The sequence below is a fragment of the Rhea americana genome, unplaced genomic scaffold, assembly GCF_003343005.1.
Source record: "Rhea americana isolate MKP2758 unplaced genomic scaffold, rheAme1 scaffold_52, whole genome shotgun sequence".
Lineage (NCBI taxonomy): Eukaryota > Metazoa > Chordata > Aves > Rheiformes > Rheidae > Rhea > Rhea americana.
This window is the reverse complement of record NW_028186668.1, coordinates 3,438,494-3,464,578: the sequence shown is the minus strand read 5'-3', so window position 1 is coordinate 3,464,578 and position 26,085 is coordinate 3,438,494. Positions and strand designations below refer to the sequence as shown.

Below are 26,085 nucleotides of genomic sequence, written 5' to 3'. Positions count from 1 at the left end.
GATGCTGAGTCTGTAGATAGATATACAAACATAGTCTGTAGAAGTGCAAAGTGCTCAGTTAAATTCCTGGCTGAGAAAGTAGGGGATTTCAAATCTCTCACAGCTAACATACTTTTCYATAAAGTTTAGGGTTGGTGATTCAGCATTTTCTAACAAACTCATTACATTAAAATTCACAGTTAAATTCAATGAGCAAGCAAATAAGCTAAAAAMCTACATTTAAACTGAGATAGTATGTTAAGAAATAAGACATTCTAAATGCATTTAACTGACAAGTGATTTGACCTAGGCATAAACACTCTTTACATTATTAATAATTTATTTGAGAGCACCTTCAAATTCTGTTCCGCTCATYGCCTGTTTTGAGCACACAGATGCACTTTCTCTATTTTCCCCTTGCTGCAGGTATTTGGCCGTCACAGTAACATTGTGCATATTTCAGAAGACAGATATAAAAGAAAAATAACYGTAAAAACAACATAAAGTCTAAAATAACTACATCTCAGGAAGTTATTAGTTTTGAGATCTTTTAATGCTAACAATGAAGATTCCTATTTACACATTTAAATTAGATACACTTAAGAGCAGTCGCAATCTGCTCAGAGAACACTCTCTAGTGATTTTTATTTTTTAATTACTTGTGTCACTGAAATAAGTATGCATTCTAGGTTTTATGTGCTATACTATGATATACACTGCTGTCCCTTGTGYGTGTGGTAAGTGATACTGGAACAATAAAAAGAGCACTAGGGGATACTTGGCCACAGAGTTTGKGCGGCCAACAGTATGTAAACAAGAATTATGTGCCAAAGACAAAATATTAWAAAAAGAATGGCCTAATTAAGAAAAAAGAAAAGATTTAATCTATCTTTGTTTGTAGAACGAAGCACATAATTCAATTCCAGGCCAGTGATTTCAATCTACTATCGGAGAAATATCCTTCCCAGCTGAGAGGAAAAGAAATCACCARCTATGCTAAAATTCTGGGAATTATTCATACAGCTTTCTTTGTTTGGCAGTATAAACCTTGAAATTACAGATAATCAAAGAACAGCTTTTACCTAGGGAAAGAAAAAGCTAGTATAAGCCAAGTGACTAAAAATGTTTTATCAATGTAGTCATTTGATCTCCTACATTTCATGTAATAAAAATCTTACTTCATGAGAAATAATATTTTGCTAAGGCTCTTTTTCTTTATTTTTGAAATAAAAAAAAAATAAACTACATATAAATCTGAGCTGTTATTTTTCTCAAAGATGAAAAAGTTTAGTGTTTTCTGTATTAAAAATGTATGTTTCAGATGTAATAAGACGAAAAATTTCTCTCTGATCCCTCAATAAAGGCCTAATCTGCATGCCTTCTTGCCTATGCATGTATGGTATTTCTGACACAAAGCGTATGAAAGATCATGCTGATCTATTTTAATAATATATGAACATAAAATCCAAGTAATGACTCCACATATCCTAATGAAAAATTAAACAGAACATAATTACTTTGAATGTAGTTTGGAATGCAACTAGTAGGGATAAATGATAGTGACCCTCAACAGAATTAGTATACCTAAGAGATGTGTGAGGGGAAGTGTTCAGAGCTTTCTGTTGGTATTGGCAATAAATAAAAAATTCACTTTTCAATAATAAACAGTAATAGCATACAAYAACAACAATAAAATGTGTTATTTGGAAAGATCAACTCTGAAAATTCAGATCTGCATATTACACATACATATACACACACAATATGTACCCACAGTTCAGAATGTGTGCCAAACAGCACAGAATAAAATCCCTCTTTCTCACATGGCAACAAAAAAATGCTGCTACATTAGCAAAAAAAAAAAATAAAGCAGCCAAAAAGTTTGGTCTTGATTGCTTTGCTTCAGCTATGATACTTTTTACTGTCTCTTGATTCTTAAGGCCAGCTCATGATCAGCAGCTCTTTATTGCAAAAGAGAAGAGAATGGAAGAAACACCATAAAGCACCATAAAGCAATATGGTTAGGTTACCACAGCTTACTGCTCCGTAAAAACTGAGACTGCCAATAAATACRGCAAAAATTTGGCAAAAGCACACTGAAGCAAGAAATAGCTATGAGAGAAAGTCAGTTTCCAGGTTGCCACCTATTTCACTTAAAAAGTAATAATAAAGAAAAAKTACTCATATTTTTATCTTGACAAAACATGGGAAGCTAGCATCTTCACTTCCGCTAAATATCTCTACAAAGGACATTTTTAGAATTYGTCTGTAGTAGCAAAAATCTTATTTAATCCTTCCTGCATGCTCTGACCTCTGTGATTTCATATCAAGAACATAAAAAGTAAAGGCAATAATGCTTTCTTTAGTYTACTAAAACTGAGTTATTTCTCGAAGTGATTGTTATTTTCTCCTCTTTTTTTTTCCATAAGAGATCAAGCAAATTAAGCCCTGCTCAACTGAGAAATTGTGTTAATCTATGAGTTTTTCTGTTTTAATGTAACCAGTCATTTAAAAGTGYAACAGCTGAAATAGTAAGGTCTATGCTCCTAACCTATATTCCCTGTTAGTACTACCTTCTCAGATAGGACTATTCCTAATTATTTGCTTTCAAGGGAGCCAACAGTCCTTATTCAGCAACTGCAGATATTGTGCAAGCTTTGCATTGGTTTTACTGTTTCTAAAAGACCACAAAACGTACATTYCTTCTTGTTCATCTACAGCAGAATTTCAAAGAGAGACTTCTGCAGAAATTTATCAGCTAATGGGACTAAAAGAGAGTCACCTTTAATTCTGTTTACTGTCATGTCTTTGAATCGTAACTATTGCACAAAGTTGCAGTACGGTGAAATAGCAGAAGAAATACATTTTTGAAAATGCACTAGGACATTGAAATGGCTCAGGAACATCATGGTGGAGGGGCATGGTAGAGGCACATGAAGACCTCTGCTCTTTCTCACCAAAAAAATTTGCTGCTTTTCTTTCAGTCACTTTCGTATTCATTTTGCTGCATGGACCGTAAAGGAAAAGATCTAGACAAATAAAAACTACAACAAAAACTTTACAACAAAAACTTTAAAAATTTTAGCTAGGCCTGCAACAAATCAGAAATAAGCAAGACAAAAGTATATATGGTCTGATCTACTTTAACTTCTATTAAACATGTAGAAGCAACTGAAAATTTCAGCAAAATCCAATTAAACACCTCTCTCTCTCTCTTCCCTGTCAATTACAGGAAGGTCTCTCCTAACACGGATAAGGTTCCAAGCATTTACATTCTTTACCAAAAYTGCTTATCTTTGAGATTGATCATGTTATCACCACATCAGTGCACAGTCAGCAAGGCCAGAATTTGTATGAAACGGGAACAAGATAGATGTCAACTCCATCTGAAGTGGTCCCTTCTGATGGAGGAACTGAATAGGAACCTGAAGCTAGGTGAGATTTCAGAACTGAGGGCGTTCAGGGATAGACCTCACTGAACGAACTCACATGATGAATGCATTCCTCTGAAACTTGTTCAGGAGGAAGCCATGGTGAGTGCGCATGCTTCTGCCACGGCAGGTGGGCAGTTCTTCTGAACTAAACATGGTTTAAATGGAACCAGAATCTGGCTCCTTTGGTACCTTTCAAACTCTCAGAAATGTCTTTAAATGGACATTTCTCTCCCTACCCTCCATGCCCCATATTCTGATGTAGTTTTATTTTTTTTTTAATGGCTTAACACTTCTAGAATATGTGTTTCTTGAACACATAAAACAAAAAATAAAGCCCCTCTCCTTCTCTCCTCCAAATATTTAAATTCTAARCATTCAAAGTTAGGACATGCCAGATTTACAATTATTCAAACAAAGGGTAAATGTCTCTTCTTACATTTGCCCCAACACAATGGAGTTGTGATCCTATGAAGAAAAAAGTAACGTCTCTGAATAACTAATGCCTATATACTAGCATATAAGCACAAGAAAGGGAGTTAACACTGCATCCCCGCTGTAAATCTGGCAATTCCTATCTTTAAATTTACAGTTACTGACTTTGCAACTTAATATTCCCTCGACATTCCTTTTGTTTTGGGGTACATTCCCTTCCTCTGTAAACCAAAGGCATAAACGGAGCATGCTTTGGGCAGCGCTAGCAGTCATCCCTCCCCGTTGTGAGCCATCAGCAGAGTGTGACCTGCCACCCCCAACTGCTGCAGCCCCGGACCTGCCACTAGTCGCTGGCGGAAAGCAGCTGCTCATTTTTCAGAGTGGAAACTCTTTGCAGTGCCTAGATTGTGATTGCAGGGCATGATCAAGGAGACAAGGCTCTTTCCCACAGTGCAAATCGTACCGCCATGTGGAGAGGGAAAAAAAAAATTACTATATTCTTAGGCTTCCTTGATCATTAAATTTGCAATTTCCAGGCCTAAGCACTAACTAGCAATTTAAAAAACTGCATGCGTTACCTGTTCAAGTTTGGTTGTACCGTTCACCGCGACATTTTCAGATGCACTGTCTTGAGATTGCTGCTTACATAAACCTTTAGCTGCATCTTTAAACATGGTGTCTTTCTCCAGCAAGCTGTCTTGCTTGGCAATCGGTAAAGCCAGGGGATTGCTACAAAGAGAATCAATAAAGCAATTACACTCCTCCTGAAGATGTCAGACAAACAAAAGATTGTCAAATGTGGGTGGCACAAACACAGAACTAAGATATAATTCAGGTCTGAGACGATAGTTCCTGATCCAAGTAGAGAGAGAGAGAAAAAAAAAGGGGGAAAAAGAAAGAAACAAAGACTGCTCATGTAGGTTGGTCTGTGCTCAAGCATACGTGGGTCTCAGCAAAACACTTTGATTTGAAATTCACCTTTATGCATATCTGTTCTAAAGCAGAACTAAGCAAGCCAAACAGCGTACGCATGAGTTTGTATTTGACAGCAGTTGCCAAATTAATAGGCATTTTATAAATTGAATTTCAAATGCATAATTAACTTGCACAATAGTATTTTAAAAAGTAATATATTTTAAAATAATTCAATATAGATACTAGCATTGCAGTTTAAACATTCAAAATTCAAATTTTTTTAAAAAATAAAAGTCAATATACAAGTTATGTTTTATTTAGAAGAAAAGCTGCTTTGATTTTGTGATATGGTAAAAAACCAGCACATACACATACACAAACGCACATACGCAGTCTGCATATGGAGATGCTTTCCCTACTGATGCTTCAGACCATACGACACTTCTTGAAAAGACAGCAATGCCAAAATCTGAGATGATCTTGGCTGTGCTGTACATCCATGGGAACCAGGAAGGAATTAACTCCAGGAGCTGAGTCCACAAAGATCTCAGAAACAATCTTCTGACCTCTGAGCGTGCAAATGAGACAGCCTCATGGCAGCTGCTTGCCAGAATGCACGCACACTTTCTTTGACAGGAACTGTGGACTCAGTGTGGGAATATGGGAACGGCGCATTCCACTATGGCATAGAACCCAGATGTCAACCTCTGTTTAAAAAAAAAAAAATCTCATTTTTACTCTAGGTTATGTGAGTCTCACCACTGGTTATAATAAAGCCAGAACTAGATACATACACTCAAGTATATAGTATATACTGAAATATAAACACTCAAGTTTACTCAGATGAAATGAAGCAGGACACACAGCTAATGTTGACTTCAACTCAGGTTAAGAACTGCTGGTGGAAACAAGAATGAAGTGTGRGCCTACTTGTAGAAAGGTGCAGTCCTAAACAGAGGCAAAACACCTCCTAAGCAGAATCCGTTCGCAAACCAGTGTCAAAATAGCTTTCCATTAGAAAAAAGTCATAGCAGCAAAACTGGTTTTGATGAAATCCCATCAGTTATGATGGAGTTTGGATTTGTAAAGACAGAAAAAATGTTTTGCAAATATCAAAATAATTGATTTCAATATTTTGTAATGAAAGGYTGACATTTTATTTTCTAATGATGTTGTGCTTAACACATTTTACATTAAAATGTCTAGTGGGACACCAGTGAAATTAATTTTTTAATGTACTGTTTTGATTGATCCACAGTGATTTTGTCATAAATTTATTTACCAAAATCACACAACCAAAAGACCCAAGTGTCAACTATTTTTGCCCTTTGATTTGGGCTATAGAACAGAAAAGTCATTATCCAACTCTTTTCATGAAGCTTGGCAATTTTTAGATATCATAYAATAAAAGATACCATTGACTAGGCTATAGAAAAAATAAATTAGCTTTGATACCCAGAAGCAGAACTAACTGGCACTATTTCACATTTTCCCAAAATTAGAATTGACAAAACATAATTATACACCACTTTCTTTTTCAATAGTCTTTTGCTGTTCTCCAAAACTGCTCAAATTCCTTCAGACTAAATTATTTTTATATTTAACCACAACTGAAGAAAAAATTTTAAAATATCGTAAGTCAAATGAAATCAAACATTAAAAATGTTAGCATTGTCACTTACAGYTTTTTAGTATTCATAAGATGCCTCTTCTAAATTGAGAAGAACCAGGATTTGGGGGTTTTGCTATGAAATTTAACTTTTACTGTTTATTCTTACCACTTTTGTGCTGATTCCACAACACGCTTTAGAAACACTGTTTTTAAAATTTGGCTGTAAACTCCTCAGCATAGCTAGATAAAAAATAAACTTTTAAAGTGTTGCAGAAGAGAAGTAGGTTATAGAGGACACCAAAGTGTGGAGGAAAAAAAATGTCTACTGTTTCCACAGAGGCATTTTGAACTTAAAAGAAGAACAATGTATGAAATGTAGAACAAACACATTTAATGGGAAGCATTAATACATATGAATAGCAGTAAACCACAGAATATGACTTAAACAAGAAGTGTGGTAAGTACTAATGTATAGAAGAATATTATATGACCTATGTGCACTTGTGAGACATTAACAGGATTTTACGCGATAAAAATGTTGGTATATAATTCATATTATAACAAAAATATGAACAATTAGAAGACAGAAAAAACAGATTAAGATCACTCAAATAATTCATTTTGACTTAGGTTCAAGAAGACACCATGAAAAATCAAACAAACTGAAATAAAATGTTTCCAGGGAACAGAGTGGCTTCTTAGATTCAACATTCATATACATTTCTACTAGTCACAAGATGAAGTCAAGAAAATTGCAGGACAGTACGAAAGAAGATTTTATGTTAATGCAAGCAAGTGAATTAGCATGAACTGTCATCTTCAATGATAATTAATAGATAATTAATCACAAAGGGAGGCTTGATCCAAAATGATGTTGCATAATAGACAAGAGGAGGAGTTATCTAGGGTAATCTTATTTGAACAAGGAAGGATTGYTGCTACTGGCATATATAACTGGCAAAAAATCTAGCATGTTATATGGAGGAATAGTCTCTTAAATTTTTAGGTGTATAAGCCATCATATGCATAATTAACTTTTTTTTGTTGTTGTTTTAGGTAATGGAGATGGAGTTACAGAAAACTTTACATCAAGACAGACTCTGTACAGTTTCTGTTGGAGAGCTGTAACTTCTCAGTACTGTTACTATGATCCTTCCATAGACAATTCTGAGATCCTCCAAACAAATCATAAGCCAGTCAACCTCTGTAAACTGTAAAAAGTCTGAAACTTCAGTCTAAAAACTTTTTAAAGTTCCACAAAGAAGACTTATAAATGGATGAAACACTAGAAGAATRTTCTAAAACACTAGAATAATTGAAACGTAAGTTGCTGCATAAATGGAAATGCTTTGTAAGAAAAGAAAAATGTAATCTCTTTTCTGCTGTTGACTCTCACACATTCATCTATGCTTTTACATTCTTCCATTGATTTTGAACCTATTACTTGCTTAAATACATATTGTCAAACACACAATATGACTAAGTTGGCAATAGTTTGAGAATGAGTTCCAAATATGTTAGAAGTTAATACTACCCATATTACTGGACTATTTGTGAACTTAGGGTAAAATTCACCTAACAAGGTTCTACAAACACATGTACTAAACTCAATTTGTTGTGGTGATCATTCAAGCCATATCATAAACCTAAACTTACCTTAAAATGATAGAGCCATTTTATTTCCTGAACTATAAGCTATTAATGTTTTCTAGTACAATTGTTTGCCAATGCAGTGTGGGAATCTGTTCTGACTATACCATTAGAAATATAACTAATTACTAGTTGTTCTATTCTTTAGCTAATTAACTTGGTCATCCTTCAAAGAAATTTTTATTGGCAATAGAAAGGAAAGACAATCTGATTATATAACAATGTGGTCTCTAATACAAAATTAGCTTCCTACTCTTTGAACTCCACTGCCCACACATTTCACTGGGCCAGGTTCCACATTTTTATTCACAAATAGTAGTACTTCAGCAAAAAAGTAAGAGACACTTACTTAGATAAACTGGCAATGCATTAAGTAATGACGTATCACAAACACACTTGTAAATCCTTATCATGAGATGTTGTTAAAATATAAATTATAGAAATGAGCAAAATGCATTTCCTGAAAATTACCTTTCTAGTCCACCCCTCCTAAATCAAATAGACAAATAGACCAAGGAGAAGACCTATAAAAGGGCAGTATTCTAATGCTGGAATTATGGCTTCTTAATAACAGGAGTTCAGGTGGATGAACTCAATAACTGCCCAAAGCAAACTAGGTCCACTTGATAATCTAGAATAATGAAAACACACTGACCACTAATCTTTTTTTTTAAAAAAAAAAACAAGTAAAAATATTGACCTTCAGTTCATCTATTCTATAGTGTTCTTCCAGAAATCAATACTGTAATTTAATCTAGAACCAAAATTAGGTTTTGTTGACACAGTACAAGCTATTCACAATTGTTTGTTCATCATTATTGAGTCCTCTTTTGAATATTGTTTTCTTCTGCTTTAGGAGTTTAGCAGCTACAGTCAAATCTCACTACAACACATAGTTATATCAAGTCTTGTAAAACTATCACCTCAGGCTAAACATACTTCCTTATATCAGGAGAGTAAAAATCAAACCTTTGCTTACTCCTAAATCAAAAAGGAGAACATAAAATGTAGTTAACTACATTATCCATTTACTGTGGATACAATACAGACTAAAGGAAGAGCAAATGTAGGCTTTTATTATGTGGTCCTCTTTGTGGTACTAAAAAAATTCTGTCTGGTATGCAAGTATAGCACAAAGAGATTCATCTTCATCCTAGTGTATTTCATGACTCTCTAATGGCTACTTTAATAAAGCACGAGAAATGGAATTCTATGCTTTTTACATTGGCCATTGAAAGGTAGGAATTTATTTGAACTTAGCCATCTAGGTGCCTCCATAATTAGCTGAGAAAAATAGGCACTCCGGAGGATAGATAATTCAATATAACTTAAGTGGATGTCAGGTTTTGTTTTTCAGTGTTGAATAAGTTTACTACTACAGAGCTGAGGTGACTTGCTTTGAAAATTTGATTTTCAGGTGACTCTAAAGTAAGATTAGGTATATTGCTTCTAAACAAACTGGAAATATATGGACATTGTATGGATTATCCACAGTTTTCCACATTTTCATTAGTCACAACTGGGTCATGAACAGGCCAAAGGCACCAATTTTCTGCCTTCTAAGAGCTCTTCCATGTCAGAGAAATTGCTAGCAAGGTCTTTGCTACTTCAAGCCTACCATAGCCTTGTATTTTCCCTTCATGGATTTGCAATGGAGCACTGCTGAAGTCAGTGTGCTGAGTAAAACAGACCTTTAGTTTGACCTATTTCTGCATTCTCACGTAGGCTGCTTGAGCACAACCAAATCAGCTACAACTGCATGCTTGGGACTAAACTGCCAACAGATCCTACAGAGGATGCTCAGTCAATTTCCACACATAAATTTGTGCCCTTCATTTTCCCATTCAAGAGACTTTCCTTTTCTAAGACTTCTGATGAAGCTCATGACTCACGGCAGCTTTTTATTATTGACATCTGAAGGGTAACTGTTTAGAAACTTCACAAAAAGTAGCTCTCCTCATCTACATTTCAGGAAGGAAAGGGTAAGGAGAGAAGATTCTCAGGGCACTTCTACTTCTACTGTGCCCCAATCATTTCTTTCAAAAGTTGATGGGTTTGAATGTAAAGAATAGTCTCTAGTGCAAAGTTCCAGAATATGAGACACTGGAAATGAATCTAATGGTCAAGAGCAACAAAGCAGCTACCAATGTCTCTACAACCTTTAAGAATAACTCATTTGATAGGTATCATTATAATGTCACATGCGATTCTACTTCTGATATTTGACTGTTTAGTAATAATGATAAATTGGTTTTCTTTATGTCTGGGAATGTAAAGCCTTGGTTTTACATCTTAAAATTCAAACTTCTGACTTATCTTGAGACTGTGGAGAACCATATAATTTTCAAGAGCATGACTCAGGATATTCAAACAGTAGATTAGACTAGAAGGCTGTTTATTTCATAAACAATTAAAAAGCATAAGAAATTAATAATTTCATAAGCAATTATGTCCAAAATCCAGGTATGCACATTAGTGTGACTACCAATCACTCAGCTGAAACAATATTCTGGGTGCACAAATATGCATGAAATATGCAAATATTACTATATATAAATATATCCTATGGAGTTCTGAATTCAATGGATTAACCATTTCATGACAATTACTAATTTCTTCCAGATTTTAATGTATTGCAGATACTCTTCATAGACCATAAATTGTGACTATTATGAAATAAAAGAAAGTACATGTTCTCCATCTCTCCATAAATAATCTGTTTTTTTGTTTGTTTTTTGTTTTTTGTTTGTTTTTGTTTTGTTTAATTTGCTTCTGAAGTATGCTTTGGTGGTCAACACAGAAAAATTAATGACAATATTTCACAAGCTTACACAGCCAACATGTTTCAATTACACAGCAACTGCATACTATATGAAGAAATTATCTTCACCCTTTAAAATTCTCACAGACCATAATATCTGGAAACGAGAATGTAAGAAACCAATCTGTCCTACACTACCATAAAACTACTGTTACTGCTTCATATGCAGCTTCCTCTTCTGTTGACATACCACGACAGTCTTAAGATTTGTAAAAACATAGGAAAAGGTCAAAATTTAAAGATTAAGATACAAATGGACTCTATGTTCAATTCAATACTGAAATCTAAGATCATGCTGCTGAATTCTGCTTGATTCCACCTGAACTTTACACAGTACAAATCTAACTATGAATCTGTAACAGTCTGGAGCTGTATCATTTTATCTGTTATTGCTTCTATTATTTTTAGTTTAGGACTTGTCCCTGCTTCTCTCATCAACAATGGTAGTTTTACTAAGTTATTCCCAGCTACCTTGTGATGATTGGTCTACAGTATTAACCTGTAATAATTCTGCTAAGGCAGCCCTGGTTATTTTTACTGGCAATTACAACAATGTATTATACTGTTCATAGTTTGTATGTATAAAATTGAAGTTCACAAAAATGCAAACACAAAAGATTATTCAGAAAATTTCCAAAATGGAAGACTTCTGTGACCCATCAAACAGAATTCAAACAATAATCTGCCTCAGTTTGTCACTTTTAACAAGAAATACTTACAGTTTATTGGACAGCGTGGGCAGATCGTGGATGATCTCTTCATATGGTTCTTCTTGAGATAAAGTAGAAATAGATAAAGGATCTTTCATTTTTTCCTCCCAGACAATTTCCGCCTTTAGAAGCATTTCCTCAATAAACTCGGAAGCTGCAATATCTAAGACATTGGAATAGCAAGATATGACACCAAAGAAAATAGTGCAGAAAAACCCCTTTCGATTCAAATCTCTAGATTACATTAAGCAGCTGTCTGATAACCATTTTGTTAAAATGGAAAGAATTGCTCTAATATTGATCATAAAATAATAGTTGAAATTACTAGGGAACAAAGCAAAGGCAAGGTACGTTAAGTATGAAATTAAGTTATCATTTACAAAACTTCAAAACTCACATATACTTATTGCACACACACAAGTGATAAAATCTGTTTGCATACAGTTAACTTGACTGTGTTAAATACATGTGGACCGTTCTCAGTTTGGTCCGCAGTCTTTTACCCAAATACAAATTGGCATCTGTCTAACCACAAAGAACTTTCCTGAGGTTGTGTTGTGCAGTTTCATAGAAGAGTATTTTTAGATGACACATTATTTTGAAGCAAAACATATTTTAGTTTTTTACACAAAGAGATTTTCTCCTCCTAATCAGACAGAAACATTGTTCAATCTTCTGCATTCCTAGGTTCCTTCTTCACTTTATCCTAGGCCTGGAAAGTTGCATAAGCATCTGTTTTTCTCTCCAACCGATCTAGCATCACTGATGTTAGTTGTGCTTTGATTATTGGAGACCAGATGATCTCCTGAAGTCTCTTCCAACCTGAAATAGTCCATGATTCTATTTCCTTTAAAGCTGGTGCTTAAGTTCTCTTTCACTTTGCGAACTAAGAAGATGCATTCTACTACGTGAACAGTGCATATTAAATTTGAAAATTGAATGTTGAATTTGTGTTTATTTAGCAGCTACAGGGATTCCGATTTATAGCTGCACGCAGCCATGTGCTATCATCAGTCAAGACAGGGAGAGGAAAATTAGACAAAAGTCATCAAAAAAGTGTAAATGCAGCTACTACAAATGCACTGAAGAACCCACGAGGGAGAAAAAACAACTGAGAGTAAATGAGGAGTAAAATTGTAAGTAAATGCCATCATTTAGTAGGACATCTTGTGTGATTATGACTAGCAGTTCTCAACCCAATACAAAAATCATATAAGGACATGTTCATATGTGTATGTAACTGTCTACATTATATACACTGTGCATATATATTTACGGTACATATATACACATACATATGTGCATGTGTGCACTTGTATGTGTGACGAAGCAAACAAGAAGGAAAGAAGACAGTCTTACAACAACCAGTGCATGCAAAATGTGTTTGGATTTTCACCTACCTGAAGGCTTTTCATTATTGCAGTTAAGAAGATTGGGATTTGCCCAGCGCGTCAAAAGCAGCTTCACTAGATTTGTCTAAAAATGGGCAAAAATAGAAGTTTTTGAACAGACAAAAGTAGGACAGAAGTACCGCAGTCATCATTCAGTTTGTTCTCTCTCCTGCGATGGTTGAAATCATCTAATAAACTACAAGAGATACCTCCAAAATTCCAGCTGCTGCAGCTACTACACACACRTACTGTACAATTCACAACAGGCACAGTAATATCCAGTTTTCCCATGATTTCACTGTATCCTCAGCATATCTTACTCCCCAGAAKTCTTCCTCCACCCTCACAGATGCAAACAGATCCATATCAACACAGAAAAAATTAGCCCTTCATCATCATCATGTCTTAGATCATAAACATTTCTTTACACCTAACTAATTCACCAAATGTGTAGTATCATTGCCAAAGGGGATTGAATCACAGCCACTATGGACAGAAATCTGTCTCTGTCGCTAGTAGAAATTGGGACATCTATCTTACGTTTACCAAATCTATTTAATCTATTAGCGATGGCAGCAATTAAATAGTAGAATATCAACAATGACAAAATGTAACATATTTTTCAATTCCTGCAAGAATGCTGCAAGCAACTGTTTTAGCAAGCTTTTCTATTACTGCACTGAAGTCTCTTGAGATATTCTCCATCAAAGACTACAGCAATGCCTACTTTGATAAATTCTTTGGTCAGAAAAAAGTAAGAAAATGWAAAAAAAAGAGAAAAAACACATTTAGAATGTGAGCTGAAAACTAAACAAAAGGAAAAAAATGTTTTTGCACTTTGCAAAATATACTAAAGAAAACAGAATTTACAATATAAATGTGATTACATTTGGACATTTGGATTACATTTGGACACCGCAGGGAAAGTGAGGATGAGCACAGCGGAAAATAAGCTGTGAGACAAAGAAAGGATTCTTCAGAGCAAAAGAAGAGAGTAAAAGAAAAATGGGACATGGATTGGAAAGCAGTAGGGATTGGATAGCAATTTGGCATGAAAACAAGAAGACAGTTTAAATAAATAAATAAATGCTATGAATGAAGGAAAACACTGCAAAATAAATATTAAAATTCAATATGAATTCAATAGACAGGAGGCAATTTATCCAAAAACACCACACAAAGCAAGCACTATTTAAATACAGAACCAACCCCCCCAAAAAACCCAACCACCCTCTAGTGACATAAAACAGAAAATATGTTGCAGATTTCTATAAAAGTAAGAAAGATCTTGAGTTCCTCAGCTTGTTAATGCAGGCTTTCCATTCTGGCAATAACAGCAGAGAATTCAGCAGACTGTGGAAGTGGGGAGGAAGCCATGACGGCTTTATTTCCAAATCCAATTAGCCCTGCTTTCAACTTAGAAGCCTCAGCACATATATCTCTGTTTTTTCATTATGAAAAAAAATAGAACATGCTTATTCATTGAGCAGACTAACTCAGCAGCAATTGCATAACCTTGTTAACAGCAGCTCTGAAAAGTGGCAGTAGTTGCATCAAAGCAGGTTTTTCAGTACTCTTTCCATTTAGTAACAATAGAGAGGTTTTTGGGTAAYCGAAGTCTTAGATTTATGCCACAAGAGGTCTCCTCCATGCTGTAATGTCAGTGCTTCCTGCTGTCAAAGAAATAATTCAAGCTGGAAATCCTGGATGAACATCACCAAAACTAAGATATTCAGGTCACTGCTAATTTCARTTACCTGCTCTTGTATACAGGAGTCTGTCTATGTCAGTTTTAAACTCAATTTGTTTACATGTTTTAGAAGTCAGTTAAAATCCGGCTGTCACATATCTTCAGAACTGTGCCTAACAATGGAAATGTTTCTAAAACAATTACAGCAAATTACTGCTATACATAGGCATTTAAATTGTAGAAATAGCCACTAATAAAGCAGATATGACTATTTCAAGAGAAATTATAGTATCTAATGAAGCATTGTAGATCCTAAGGATAAAATGCCGGAAAACTGTTAATGTGCAAAGAAGATATATTTTAATCCTTATTTTCCAGTGTTCTCTTTGCCAGTCAGTATACACAAAGGAATGAATACGGGATGGCTCATGTGCAGAAATATAGTAATAGCAATTATTTAAAACATACGCTTACAAAATGTCACTTATCCTGCTTCTCCCCTATCCCCCTAATTATTAGTCAGTGTCCAGGAAACCTCTTAGACTCTTCTTTTTTCTTTTCAAGACTTGAATGCATTTGAAAATTATTATTTCTGTGCTTTTTTCCAAGTGATTTCTCACACTAATAAGAAATTCTTCATAACATCTGCAAAATTACATTGTTAATCTCCATTCACAACTAGTTCTGATGTGGTGCTTACAAAGCAGAGAAGCAGTTTGCTCACTACCGTTCTGAAGCTAATGCAGAGAAAATCCCAGCTTCTTCATGCCTGAGATGATAACAAATCTGTTGATACATACGTAAGCTGGAATTATACAGGATGACTTGATAATATCTATTACAGGAATAAAGTTGGAAAGCTACTATAAAGCCTACTTGAGGTTTCTTTCCAAGTTTTCTCCAGCTTCTTATAGAAGAGGTATTATTTATAGTAGCATAGGATCTGTGTTTATGTTTTAGGGGAAGCTTCAGAAACCTTGATATTTGCATGGATATATGTTAATGTCATAGTTAATCAAAAATGAAACATCTCTTATAGCAACTGAAAACCATACTGAAACATTGTTCTGATTCTTTAGTAGATTTTCCTGTTAGGAATGAATGAAACTCATGGCTCTGGTGCATAATGAAAGTCAACTACATAAACAGACTCCCTCCTTCTCTCTTCTCCCAAATATAAAACCCTCAGCACACAAATCAATCATCAAATTAATGAGACAAGGAATAAGCCTCTGAAAGGTAGTGTTTTTCCCACRACAGCTAATATGAATGCTGTTTTCTCACAGGCTTTGGCTTTAGGTTCTCATTGCCTTCACTGCCTCTCAGCAGCTCCTGTGGACCCATTAGAGCCTGCTCCAAGGGAGCTGGCTTGGCTGCTGCTGGCAGTGTGCCCACATGAGGCTCCTCAGCATGGACAACCTGCCCAGGCACTTCYTTGGCAGTCTTGGACAAGACCTGTAGCCTGGTTCTTTGCTATCTGCTCTCTGTCTCTTTTCTGCAGAGCAGCCTCTGAGAYGCCACTATTTATAGTGCAGCCTTTTAGACCTGAGCTCTGAACTCCAGCGGATTTAGAGCCATTTCACAAGCAGCTTGGCTCTCTGYCGCCAAGCTGGGGGATGTGGTCTTCGACTGTGGGTCAATTTTAAAGGTACACTAGGGTGGTCACATTTAAAATAACRGTTTCACTGCTGACATAATTATCTCTAGAGGCAGAATACAGAAATAGACATATAATGGTTTTTACCCTAAAGGGAAAAGTGTCCTCTCTCAGTCCTTGGTATGCAAAGCACTCATCTATTTTCATTGCTTCAGTCATGGCTTATCTTTCCATATTAGCAAAACAGCAAAAGCTAATGTGATAAAAGAAGTGGTAAACAGATACTCAGTATCATTTACCATAGAAAAACAGCACAGCTGGAATCATGTTAGTCTCCAAAATTTTACTGTCCATTAATATCTTCATTGCTATGGTAACACAGGCCTTTTGTTTGAAAGTTGCCAGTGTCAGAGGAGAAAAAAATATATTAAGTAAGGCAGTATTTCAACAGTGATTGTACKCTACAGTCATAAAGTTCAGTCAAATTTAACTTCCCTAAATTCCTTTCCAGCATCATCACATACACTTTAACATAGCAGAGGTCATCTATGACTTTTCCAAAGCAGACCATTTTTTCCTCCATCTGAATCAATCTGTTAGTAAATATTTACAAATTTGAATATTTATGGACACAAGAAATTCTTGATGAAAGGTGTTAAGAAAGATTATAATAATCACACCTTTACATTAATCAGATTAAAGAAAAAGCTTTGTGCATGTGTGTGTGTGTGCGCGCATTTGCAAATGCTCAGTGTTGAGCTAAACAAGACAGCAAACACGATCAGATGTGCAAACAGACKACTACGGTAAAACCAACAGAACTGTATTTTCCCCCAAATAGCAAGTGATTAAAATCATTATTTTCCTGAGTTTGATCTAAATTTAAGAAGATGCTAATCTGAGCTTTTCTTTCAGAGAAGTCAACTTGGCATGTTATTGTTCTGACTGGGAAATCAAATTGCCRGGAGAACCCAGTCAAGACTAATCAATGTTTTATTAGCCATATACTAGTCTTTCAACAACTGTAATAAGAGGCAGAGGGAAACAGAGAAAMTATTTTTTGAAAAAAACATAGAAGGCTCTTTCTGTCATACTTATGAAAAATTCAGCCAGCAACTAGCCTTGGAAAAAGCTCAGTGTGAAAGAGCTTTGACAGAATTATCAGTAGCTAATTTCTATCTGCTTGGACTAGTTATACCATGCAGGTACAGTGAACACTGACCTGAGTTTGTGAGACGGCTTCCTACAGGAGGTGTCTTCCTTTCTCTCTCTTTTCTTTTCTTTTTTTTTTTTTTTTTTTTTTTTTTTTGGTTGGTAAAAAAAGAAAACTCTACGTCAGCATATAAATTTCCTTGCACCCAAATGTCATATCTCACTCTGAGATGTGCATTTATGGAAGGATCAGATGAGCACCCTCTAATAATGTAGATAAGGACACACAAACTCTGCTTCATATTTGCACACTGGCTGGAGATAAAGAGCTCACACTGTTAAAAAATACAGCCTTCCTGCTGCAAACTTAAGCTTTAGTCCTCAAAGGAAATGTTACAAGGAAATGAAATGTGACCCTCACTAATGGCAGCAATGTTTATAATCTAAGGAAATAGAAACATATATACATATATGAACAAAGAAAACACTGACAGGAGGAAGACTGGAGCTGAACCACTCTTTAAAGCTAATGAATTAGGGAGTGCAATACCGAAACCAAAAAGCTATAGGAGAAAAAAAGCTGCATAAATAGGTTAACTACTCAAGGCACATTACACAGCCTTCAAATACAATTCCACTCTGCCAAAATTAAAGGGAGATGAGTAAATTCCATCGCACATAAAGGTTTAGCTAAGAAAGTCAAGTACAGTTTCATAAACCACAGGCTTAGGTGCACAAATGTTGGCCAGCTGACAGACTGTGAGGCCTGTTGCCACAGATAAGATGACACTGCAGTGGCAGCATAGGAAATATGAGATGAGCAGTAGTGATTGAAATTCCTCAGGAATCTCCCTATACACTTGAGGCTGCAAAGGCAGCTCCAAGCTGCTCTTAAGCCACATGTTTTACTGCTAGTGATGTAGCTCAAGAGCAAAATGAATGCTTGTGAAAAATGTCTCCCTTTCCTTTCCCTTCCGGTCTAGTATTTTCTTCTGAAGCAGTTTACAGGATGCTACATCTGTGCCAGCACCTGCAAAGGATGAGCTGCAGGCTCAGGCTGAGCTTTGCACTCTCGAATTACTATCCAAACCTTAGTGCCACTAGCTCACAGCATTTTTCCCTTCTCTCTGCCACTGGGGAGATACCTGCCAGATCTGCAAATTCAGAGACCTGGAGGTTTTATGCTAATGGACTGGTGTGCATAGCAATGAATATGTATCATCTAATTTGCATGCACTTGCAACAGTAAATTCCTTCTATCCCTCACTCTTCTTCCTTGTCAAACCCAGCACTTCTCTCCATACCTCTATTTCTAAGTCAGACATTACCTTGCCTCTTTGTGATCTGGTTCACCATCAAATTTTTGTTCATTTCTGCCACCCCATTCTTGATTCCTCAAGCCCTCTCTCCCTATTCCCTATATCTTGTTAAATTGCTAAATCCTCCCAGCTCTCTACATGTACTTCCACCAATCTCCCTAACCTTCTATCTTTTTCTTGGTGCCATCACCCYTTTTTTGAGTCAAATCCTTTTTTCCTTTCCTTCCTGATATCCATACTTCAGTCCTTGACTAAAAGCTCCTTACTCAGCTCCTGCATCAGCATCCCATCTGCTGCCACTATTCAGATTCCCACTCCACTTTCTCTGGATGTGGTCCCATATTCTTATCAAGACTGAAACACAGCCATATAATAATAGTACACAAGTGGACTGACAGCCTTAGATGAAAATTAGTATTACCTCGGAACACAAATCTCATGATRTTGTGTGACATATAATGAAATTCCCAAGCATTATTTTAATCTTTAAGCTGTTTAATCTTTAAGGTGTTTATTTACAGGTGAACAATAGGCAGAACACATGAAATAACACTGGTTATACCAAAATTATAAGTGGTCTAGAAGCTTCATCACTGAGTAAGATAGCTTACATCTGCATTCACAATAACATGTTTCCAGTTGCTTTTAAGTATGCTAAACTTAACTTCACTAGGCTAGAAGATTGGGTATTTATCTCCCTGTGTGATTTTTGCTAGCCACTTTGCTAGGATTGCTGCATGTATGTGCTTGTGTTTCAATTTCTAAAAAAATAGATAGATGAATCAACCAAAAATGAAAATATGGGAAAATATATTGCTCAATCCTRAGGAGCTCTTCTACTATAAGCTCCAATGTTTGCATGATTTGAAGTCTTCATATTAGGCAGAAGACAAATTTATGTGGGTTGAGGATATTCTTTTGTTGTCACTTTGGAAAACTGTCAAAATTTAGCCAAGTTTCAAACCTCTGAAGCCAAGTTAAAAGCCATCACATGTTTATAAGAGAGCTTTAAGATAACAGATAAATCAAAGATCTCACCTTTGTTAGCATAATCTACTGTTGGCCTAAATGTTAGTCTAACTAGTATCAGTGTCTGTTAGATAGACAAAAACTTGGATATCTCAAAAATTTGCAACAAAACGAAACAAATAAAAGATCGGGGAAGTAGTCTAGATGATGATGATGATGAATTCTGTGGTGAAATTTCTGTAACTTCAGACTAGCCATATATTCAACAGATATGTGTAAATCCCGAGCAGCAGTATCTTTCAGAGGCTAAGCAGCATTTCCTCCGCAATTGCAGGTCTGATCTATGGTACTGCTCCAGACACAGGAAATGATATCTGAAGCTTGTTACAGATCTCCTCTTCTTAATACAGAAGAGAGGAGGAAGGYATTTTTCCTGTTTGAGAAGATTTTAACAACCTGCAATCAGTGAAGTGGAACAGATAGGAAAAGGAGGTCAAGGGAACAAGACTAGCAATAGAGAAGAAAGAGTAGAGCAGAAAAATAGAACAGAGCATGGATAAAATGCTGAGATTTGGAACTATCAACATAAGTGAAGTGTAAGAGAAGAAGAAGAGAGATTTGGCAAGGAGCCAGGGCGTAGGTAGGGGCAGACTAAACAAAGAGAATTAAAGAGTGACACGGTGAGGAAAACAACCCACTGAGATTCAACAAGGGAGGACAGGATTTTGAGTTAAGTGGGAAAAGGGGATTAAGTGTAACAGAAGGGCAGGGAGGTTGGCATGAAGCCAAAGTAGAGGAGAGAAAAAGCTGAGAAGAGAAATGAGAAGGAGGGAGAGGAGGAGGGACAGAGGCTGGCTGTGCAAGGAATTAGGATTGGCATAAGAAACCTAAGGAAGGGATATGAAGCCAGGTAAATGAATAGGATAGTAATGTTAAAGTGGGACTACACTAAAGGCGAGAATGGAACAGACTGGAGAAAATGGAACGAGCAAGGTTACATGCAGGAGGAATGAACTGAAAAGACTGTTTATATACAGAACTTGGAATGGTCCCCAAGCATCACCACTACCTTTCTCTTAGTATGTTTAACATATATTGCCTACATATATACCTTTTCTGCCTCTGGAATAGTTCATACAAAGGACAACATTGTAYGTTTTTAGCTATCTTAAGAAGTGAGTAAGGTCAGTTAAAAGTTTTTCTTCAGCATTTGAGCCAGGTAGCTGGAAGACTGATAACCTAAATTGCTTCTTTTCAGTCTCCCTAGGAAATTAGAGAAAAATAAGGCAGAATAGATATCACATGATGAGGAGGATGATTAAAGATGCTTGTGAGTCATGTGCATAGAAGTTTTATATGAATACCACACAGAGAAATCTGAAATCTGGCACTTCCCAGAGTCTGTCTGTTTGTACTGTCTTATTAGCTCTCTTTTTTACATATGCCTTTGGTATTTTATATAAACACATATATGTTTATGACACAAAGTTACTATAGTTGGCATTTCAAAGAAAATTAAATTTATATTGATCAATGAGATACTGCAATTGTCAAGCAGAATATATAATGCAGTTCATGTACATCTCAGTTAACAACATATATATATAAAAAACATATATATAAACACTGGATTTTTTTTCTTTCTTTCTTTTTTCTTTTTTTTTTTTTTTTTTTTTTTTTTTTTTTTTTTTTTTTTTTTCTTTTTTTTTTTTTATTTTTTTGTTTTTTTTTTTTTTTTTTGGTGAACTGTGGTTGCCCCTTCTGTTTATGAAGCTCAGGCTTGTAAATCTATTTTCTTATCATTTGGTATTGTGTGAATCTAGCTTCTCCTGCTTTAGTATTCTGTATCCACAATTAGCATTCAAAGGATTTATAGAAATCACCTGAATATATTGAGAGTGAAAGAAAGATATCACAGGCAGAAATCCCAAAGTGCTCCCTCTGCTTCAGGGAAATGAGTGTAATTTGATCTGAAGGGAAATGCTGCTGTTCTACCTGAGTATCATCATGCATGCCAAAGAAGAACAAAAAGACTAAAGAAAAKAGGGTGAGATGTATCTGGATAAAACATTCTCTGAATGATTTTCTGACCATAAATGAAATATTCCAACTGCGTGGCAGGGAAAATATGTATCCCCTGAGTGACTCTATTGTATTCCTTTTGAAATACTGAACAAGCATAAYGTTCTTTAGGCTCTTCTCAGTGAAAACATTTGTGGAATGTGTTTGCTTAAGTCTAGAAACTGAATTCAAAGGAACTGCTATGACAATGGCCAAACTTGAATGAGATTAAGTATGACTTCTTACTCTGAGTTCGGGTATCTCATTTAAGTTGAAGCATGATTCTAAATTTTCAATCTAGTTGTAAGAATGCACTTAGAGAAAATAAAATTAAACTACAGTTCATTACCGAGCCAAATAACTAGTGTGTCTGGGTAACGCGGAGCACATTAGACCATGCAGTACCTAGGTGTGTTCTTGCAGACATAGCGTCCCTTCTGAAAGAGTCTGAAAGAAATGCAGTATTTGGAGGAACTAGCTAGCTAGATGGGTATTATTCAGTACAACCAAACAAGCCAAGCAATTGTATTAAGGGAGAATGTTCTTACAGGACAGCAATTTTCTTCACACATTTTGAAAAYGATTCAGGATATATATAATGCGGTAACAATGAGTAACTGCACACGTGAACTCCCTAAACATCAACAAATTTAATTTTGCTTAATGAGACAGCCTTGCTTGTGCAATTGTTATTCTTGGAGAGATACAGGCAGAAGCTCATGAATTTTCTTTGCATKTGACATCATGAAATTGTTAAAGCCTCAAAGCCACAGGCTAAGTCTATCTTGTTAAGTAAGAGAGCACCACGGAACAAGCTTAAGTAGCTCTTATTAACCACACTGCTTAATTTTTAGCTCCTTCCCTGACTGTACTTTGGATCATTCCAAYCAGCTCTCTAAGAACGAGTTTAATCTCCTATAGATGGAGCTGGGTCTATACAACGTGGAACTGAGCCAGAATCTGTCATCTAGCTTAATCCCTGGCCTTCTTTTATTTAGCAAGTTAACAGTTTAGACATGGCCAGCATGTCTGAAGAATTAAATTTTGGGAGAAGTAGTGTTTAAGCTACTGAGGAGTCAGCTCTGACCTGCAYGCTTCCCATAGCTGGTTTGAAAGGTGACACTTCTGTGATAAASAACAAAGAAACAGCTTGTGCCTGGGAAATGTGCCAAAGTACCCAAGGAAAATGTCAGAGCTGCAGCCTATTCCCACCACGGCGAGGGCGAGTGTGTGCTCTCCRTGCTCTCCTCATTGCAGCAGCCGGGAAGGTGTCTGGCAGGGGCAGCACTCCCCCTGCCAGATTAATAGCTCTTCAGAAAAGGATTGCTACGCTAATCCCAAAATTCAAATTAGGGGTCAGCTAAGAAATCGAAGTTGCCCTTCTACAGYTGGTGTCAGTGACAGTACGGAAGGGGTGATGCCCCAGTGAGTGTGTGTGCTCCATCACGGTCACACATGTATCAGCACTCCCCATCCTGCTGTGAATGAGATGGAGAGCCAAAATTGCTGTCAATGACAACATGAGCGTGCATATGTCCAAAAGGCTCAGTTAAATTTATGTAGCCAACCCCGACATATTCTAACTTCTTGATATTCGACTTCACTGCCTTCATTACCTTATTCTGAAGAGGTTTTTGTGTACAACTGATGCAGATTTACATGTGGGCTGAAGAGGTTCTTATATCCCATTATTTTATTTAAGTATTGAGCAACTCTGACCTTAATACCTGGATAATATCTATTTTTCGTGTAATGTGAGAATCTCAACTTGCATTAAAAAGAGGTCTTCAGCTCTCTTAGTTACAGGGGGGTGAAATGACAACAATAGTCCTAAAAACTCAGAAGAATATCACTTAAAAATATGCCTATGTTTTAATGCGACTATTACTGTTTTCTTAATGTTTGCAGCTGCTAGTATTTCAGTAACTAGTTTGCTGCACTCATTGTAATCTAATCTGTTCCTGCAAAGCAGAGCCTCATTTTACAAAGAGAAAGYGACCTTCAGTCAGCAGCTTCAGTAGCCTCATCTTGTACTCAACAGCCATATACTGCACATATCCCTCAGACGCAGTAATAATACGCTGTACGCCTGTGCAAGGAAGAAATAYGTTCTACACTGGAGCTACACTCTGGCCCGAATACAACAATTCATATATCATTCATTTATTTTCTTTYTAAAATATATGCACAATTTTTAAGTACATTTTAGATAGTAAGTCTATCAGCGACTAGAATATGTTTAAAACTGCTTTTAAAAAGTATATGCAAATAGCTACATTTTTGTTCATATCAGATATTGTATTATAATATAATATAGCCACTTAAAGCTTAGGCTATTCCTTCTTTGGAAAAATGCAACAAATCATTTTTGCTTTGCTTTTGATAAGACTGATATTCCTTCAAATCTTTAACTCTCCCTATTTTTCCTCTGTAGGATTCATTCTTTGCAACCTTAAGCTGACTAAGAGTAAAAGCCGTACCCCATACMTGATCAATGAGAAAAGCATACCATCCAATGCCCATGGGTAGCCATGGGCAATCTACCTATCATTTGGTCTGTTCACTCCTCACTTTGAAAATATATCTGAAAGCATATGTTTTARTGACTAAGAAATTTGCAGGTACATCATGAACAGAACGAGAAGAACTGTCAGTCATTATGACTCATGAAATAATACTACTAATAATATCCCGGGTGGGGGCTGGCTGCAGATCCTTCGGCAGCAGTGCTAGTGAACTACTAAATACCAGYGTTACAGAAAGGCTCTTCTTGTTTGTTTGGTTTTCTAACATCTAGAACTAATCATTAAAGGATCATTGCTTATTAGACAAGCTGCTAGACAAGAACCTCTATTCTTCCGCTCAGATACATTCCTGGAAGGAAGGAAATCAATTCAAAAGAAAAGAACTTGCAGGTAGAATGCAGTGTATGGAGATGGAAGAATGCATTATACATGAACTTTAAAAAATATGGAATTAAAAATACATAAAACTGTGAACCAAAAAGACAGTTAAAGATTCCCAGCATAGTTTTTTTCTATATATTTACATTTTAAAAGGCATCTGCTTCCCTCCATAAATTTAAATGGATCTGTCCCATTCATTTAGATAGGAGGTCGCACGGGAGTTAGTTTATCACACCTGAAAATGGCTGCCTTTCTCACTGTAAATACAAACGGTAGTTCATCAAACTAAAACCAAATAGATTTATTTATAATTTTCTGCTAGAAGACACAGATTTATCACTCTAGTAAAAGTTATCCAAGTGAGACTTTTAAACAAAAGCAACCACAGATTTGTACTATAAGAAATTGTGAAATCGTAAGGGCCTAATGATTGTGAATTTTAAGAAATGCTAAGTGAGGAATTTATATTATTAACTTCCTCAGGAAACAAAAATTTTTTTTTTGTTAAAAATCAACTAATTCCTTGAAAATATATTTTTATTTAATACAGAATATCCTAAATCATATCTTGACTAAGATTATTCCTATTCTACCATTTTTCCTCTCATATTTGTCTATAATTAATTATTCAAAATGGAATTATAAATATGACATGCATATGAATCAAGGCTAAAAGATGTTTCAAAATTACTACCATAAGAATGGAAATATTAAAAACACTCTGATGGCTTAGTTACTGGATGGAATATTTTCTCTCTATAAATCCCTCTTGATAAAGCAATTTAAATATGATTTACTACTTCTTACAAACAGAATCCATACACAAGCCATATCTATTTTCTAAATAAAGAAGATAAATTATCTATAATGTTAATAAAATAGCTCCAAGATAGTATTATTCATTAACAATGCATAAGGAAGATATTTGCTCTGTATTTTGTTACTACTGGTGAGGAAAATCATGCATTACTGCATTTGTCTTGCTCAAATACAAGTTGTGCTTGTCGAGTGCCTGGCACAATTAGTCCCTGGTTTCTCACTGTAAACTCTGAGGACAGAATGATAACAAAAAATCAGTGTCATCATCATCTGGAACATGAAGGGAAATAATTCAAAAAAAAAAAAAGCCATCTATGAGGATCATCTCACAGAACAGCAGGCTGAGCTCTTACAAGACTGCAAAAGAAAAGTTATTATTTTTCCATTAGCCACTTGCAATCACAAACTTAAGACTTATCTAAGTATGGAGTTTGCTTTCTCCGCAAAAATCCACCAGTATTTCTATTTATATTTACTGAAAATTAAAAAAAGGAAACCAAACAGAATCGTACGAAGGATCATCAACATTTTGCCATTGTGTGTTATGCATAAAAGCGCGCTTTTTCTCTGAGGCAAACTGATAGAAACAGACATTACAAAATGTCAAAATACAGGGGAATGGCTTGAT

At 35.7% G+C, this 26,085-nt stretch overlaps 1 protein-coding gene across 1 annotated transcript in view; it reads right to left on the bottom strand.

The window, feature by feature from the left end:
- MYO16 (myosin XVI) overlaps positions 1–26,085 on the bottom strand; it is a 384,245-nt gene that overhangs the window by 177,306 nt on the left and 180,854 nt on the right. Inside the window, exons 8-10 of the mRNA XM_085318127.1 lie at positions 12,954–13,029; positions 11,563–11,716; positions 4,424–4,574 (exon numbers count right to left, since the gene is read on the bottom strand). Coding sequence (XP_085174253.1) covers positions 4,424–4,574; positions 11,563–11,716; positions 12,954–13,029 — 381 coding nt within the window. The remainder of the gene's footprint in view (positions 1–4,423; positions 4,575–11,562; positions 11,717–12,953; positions 13,030–26,085) is intronic.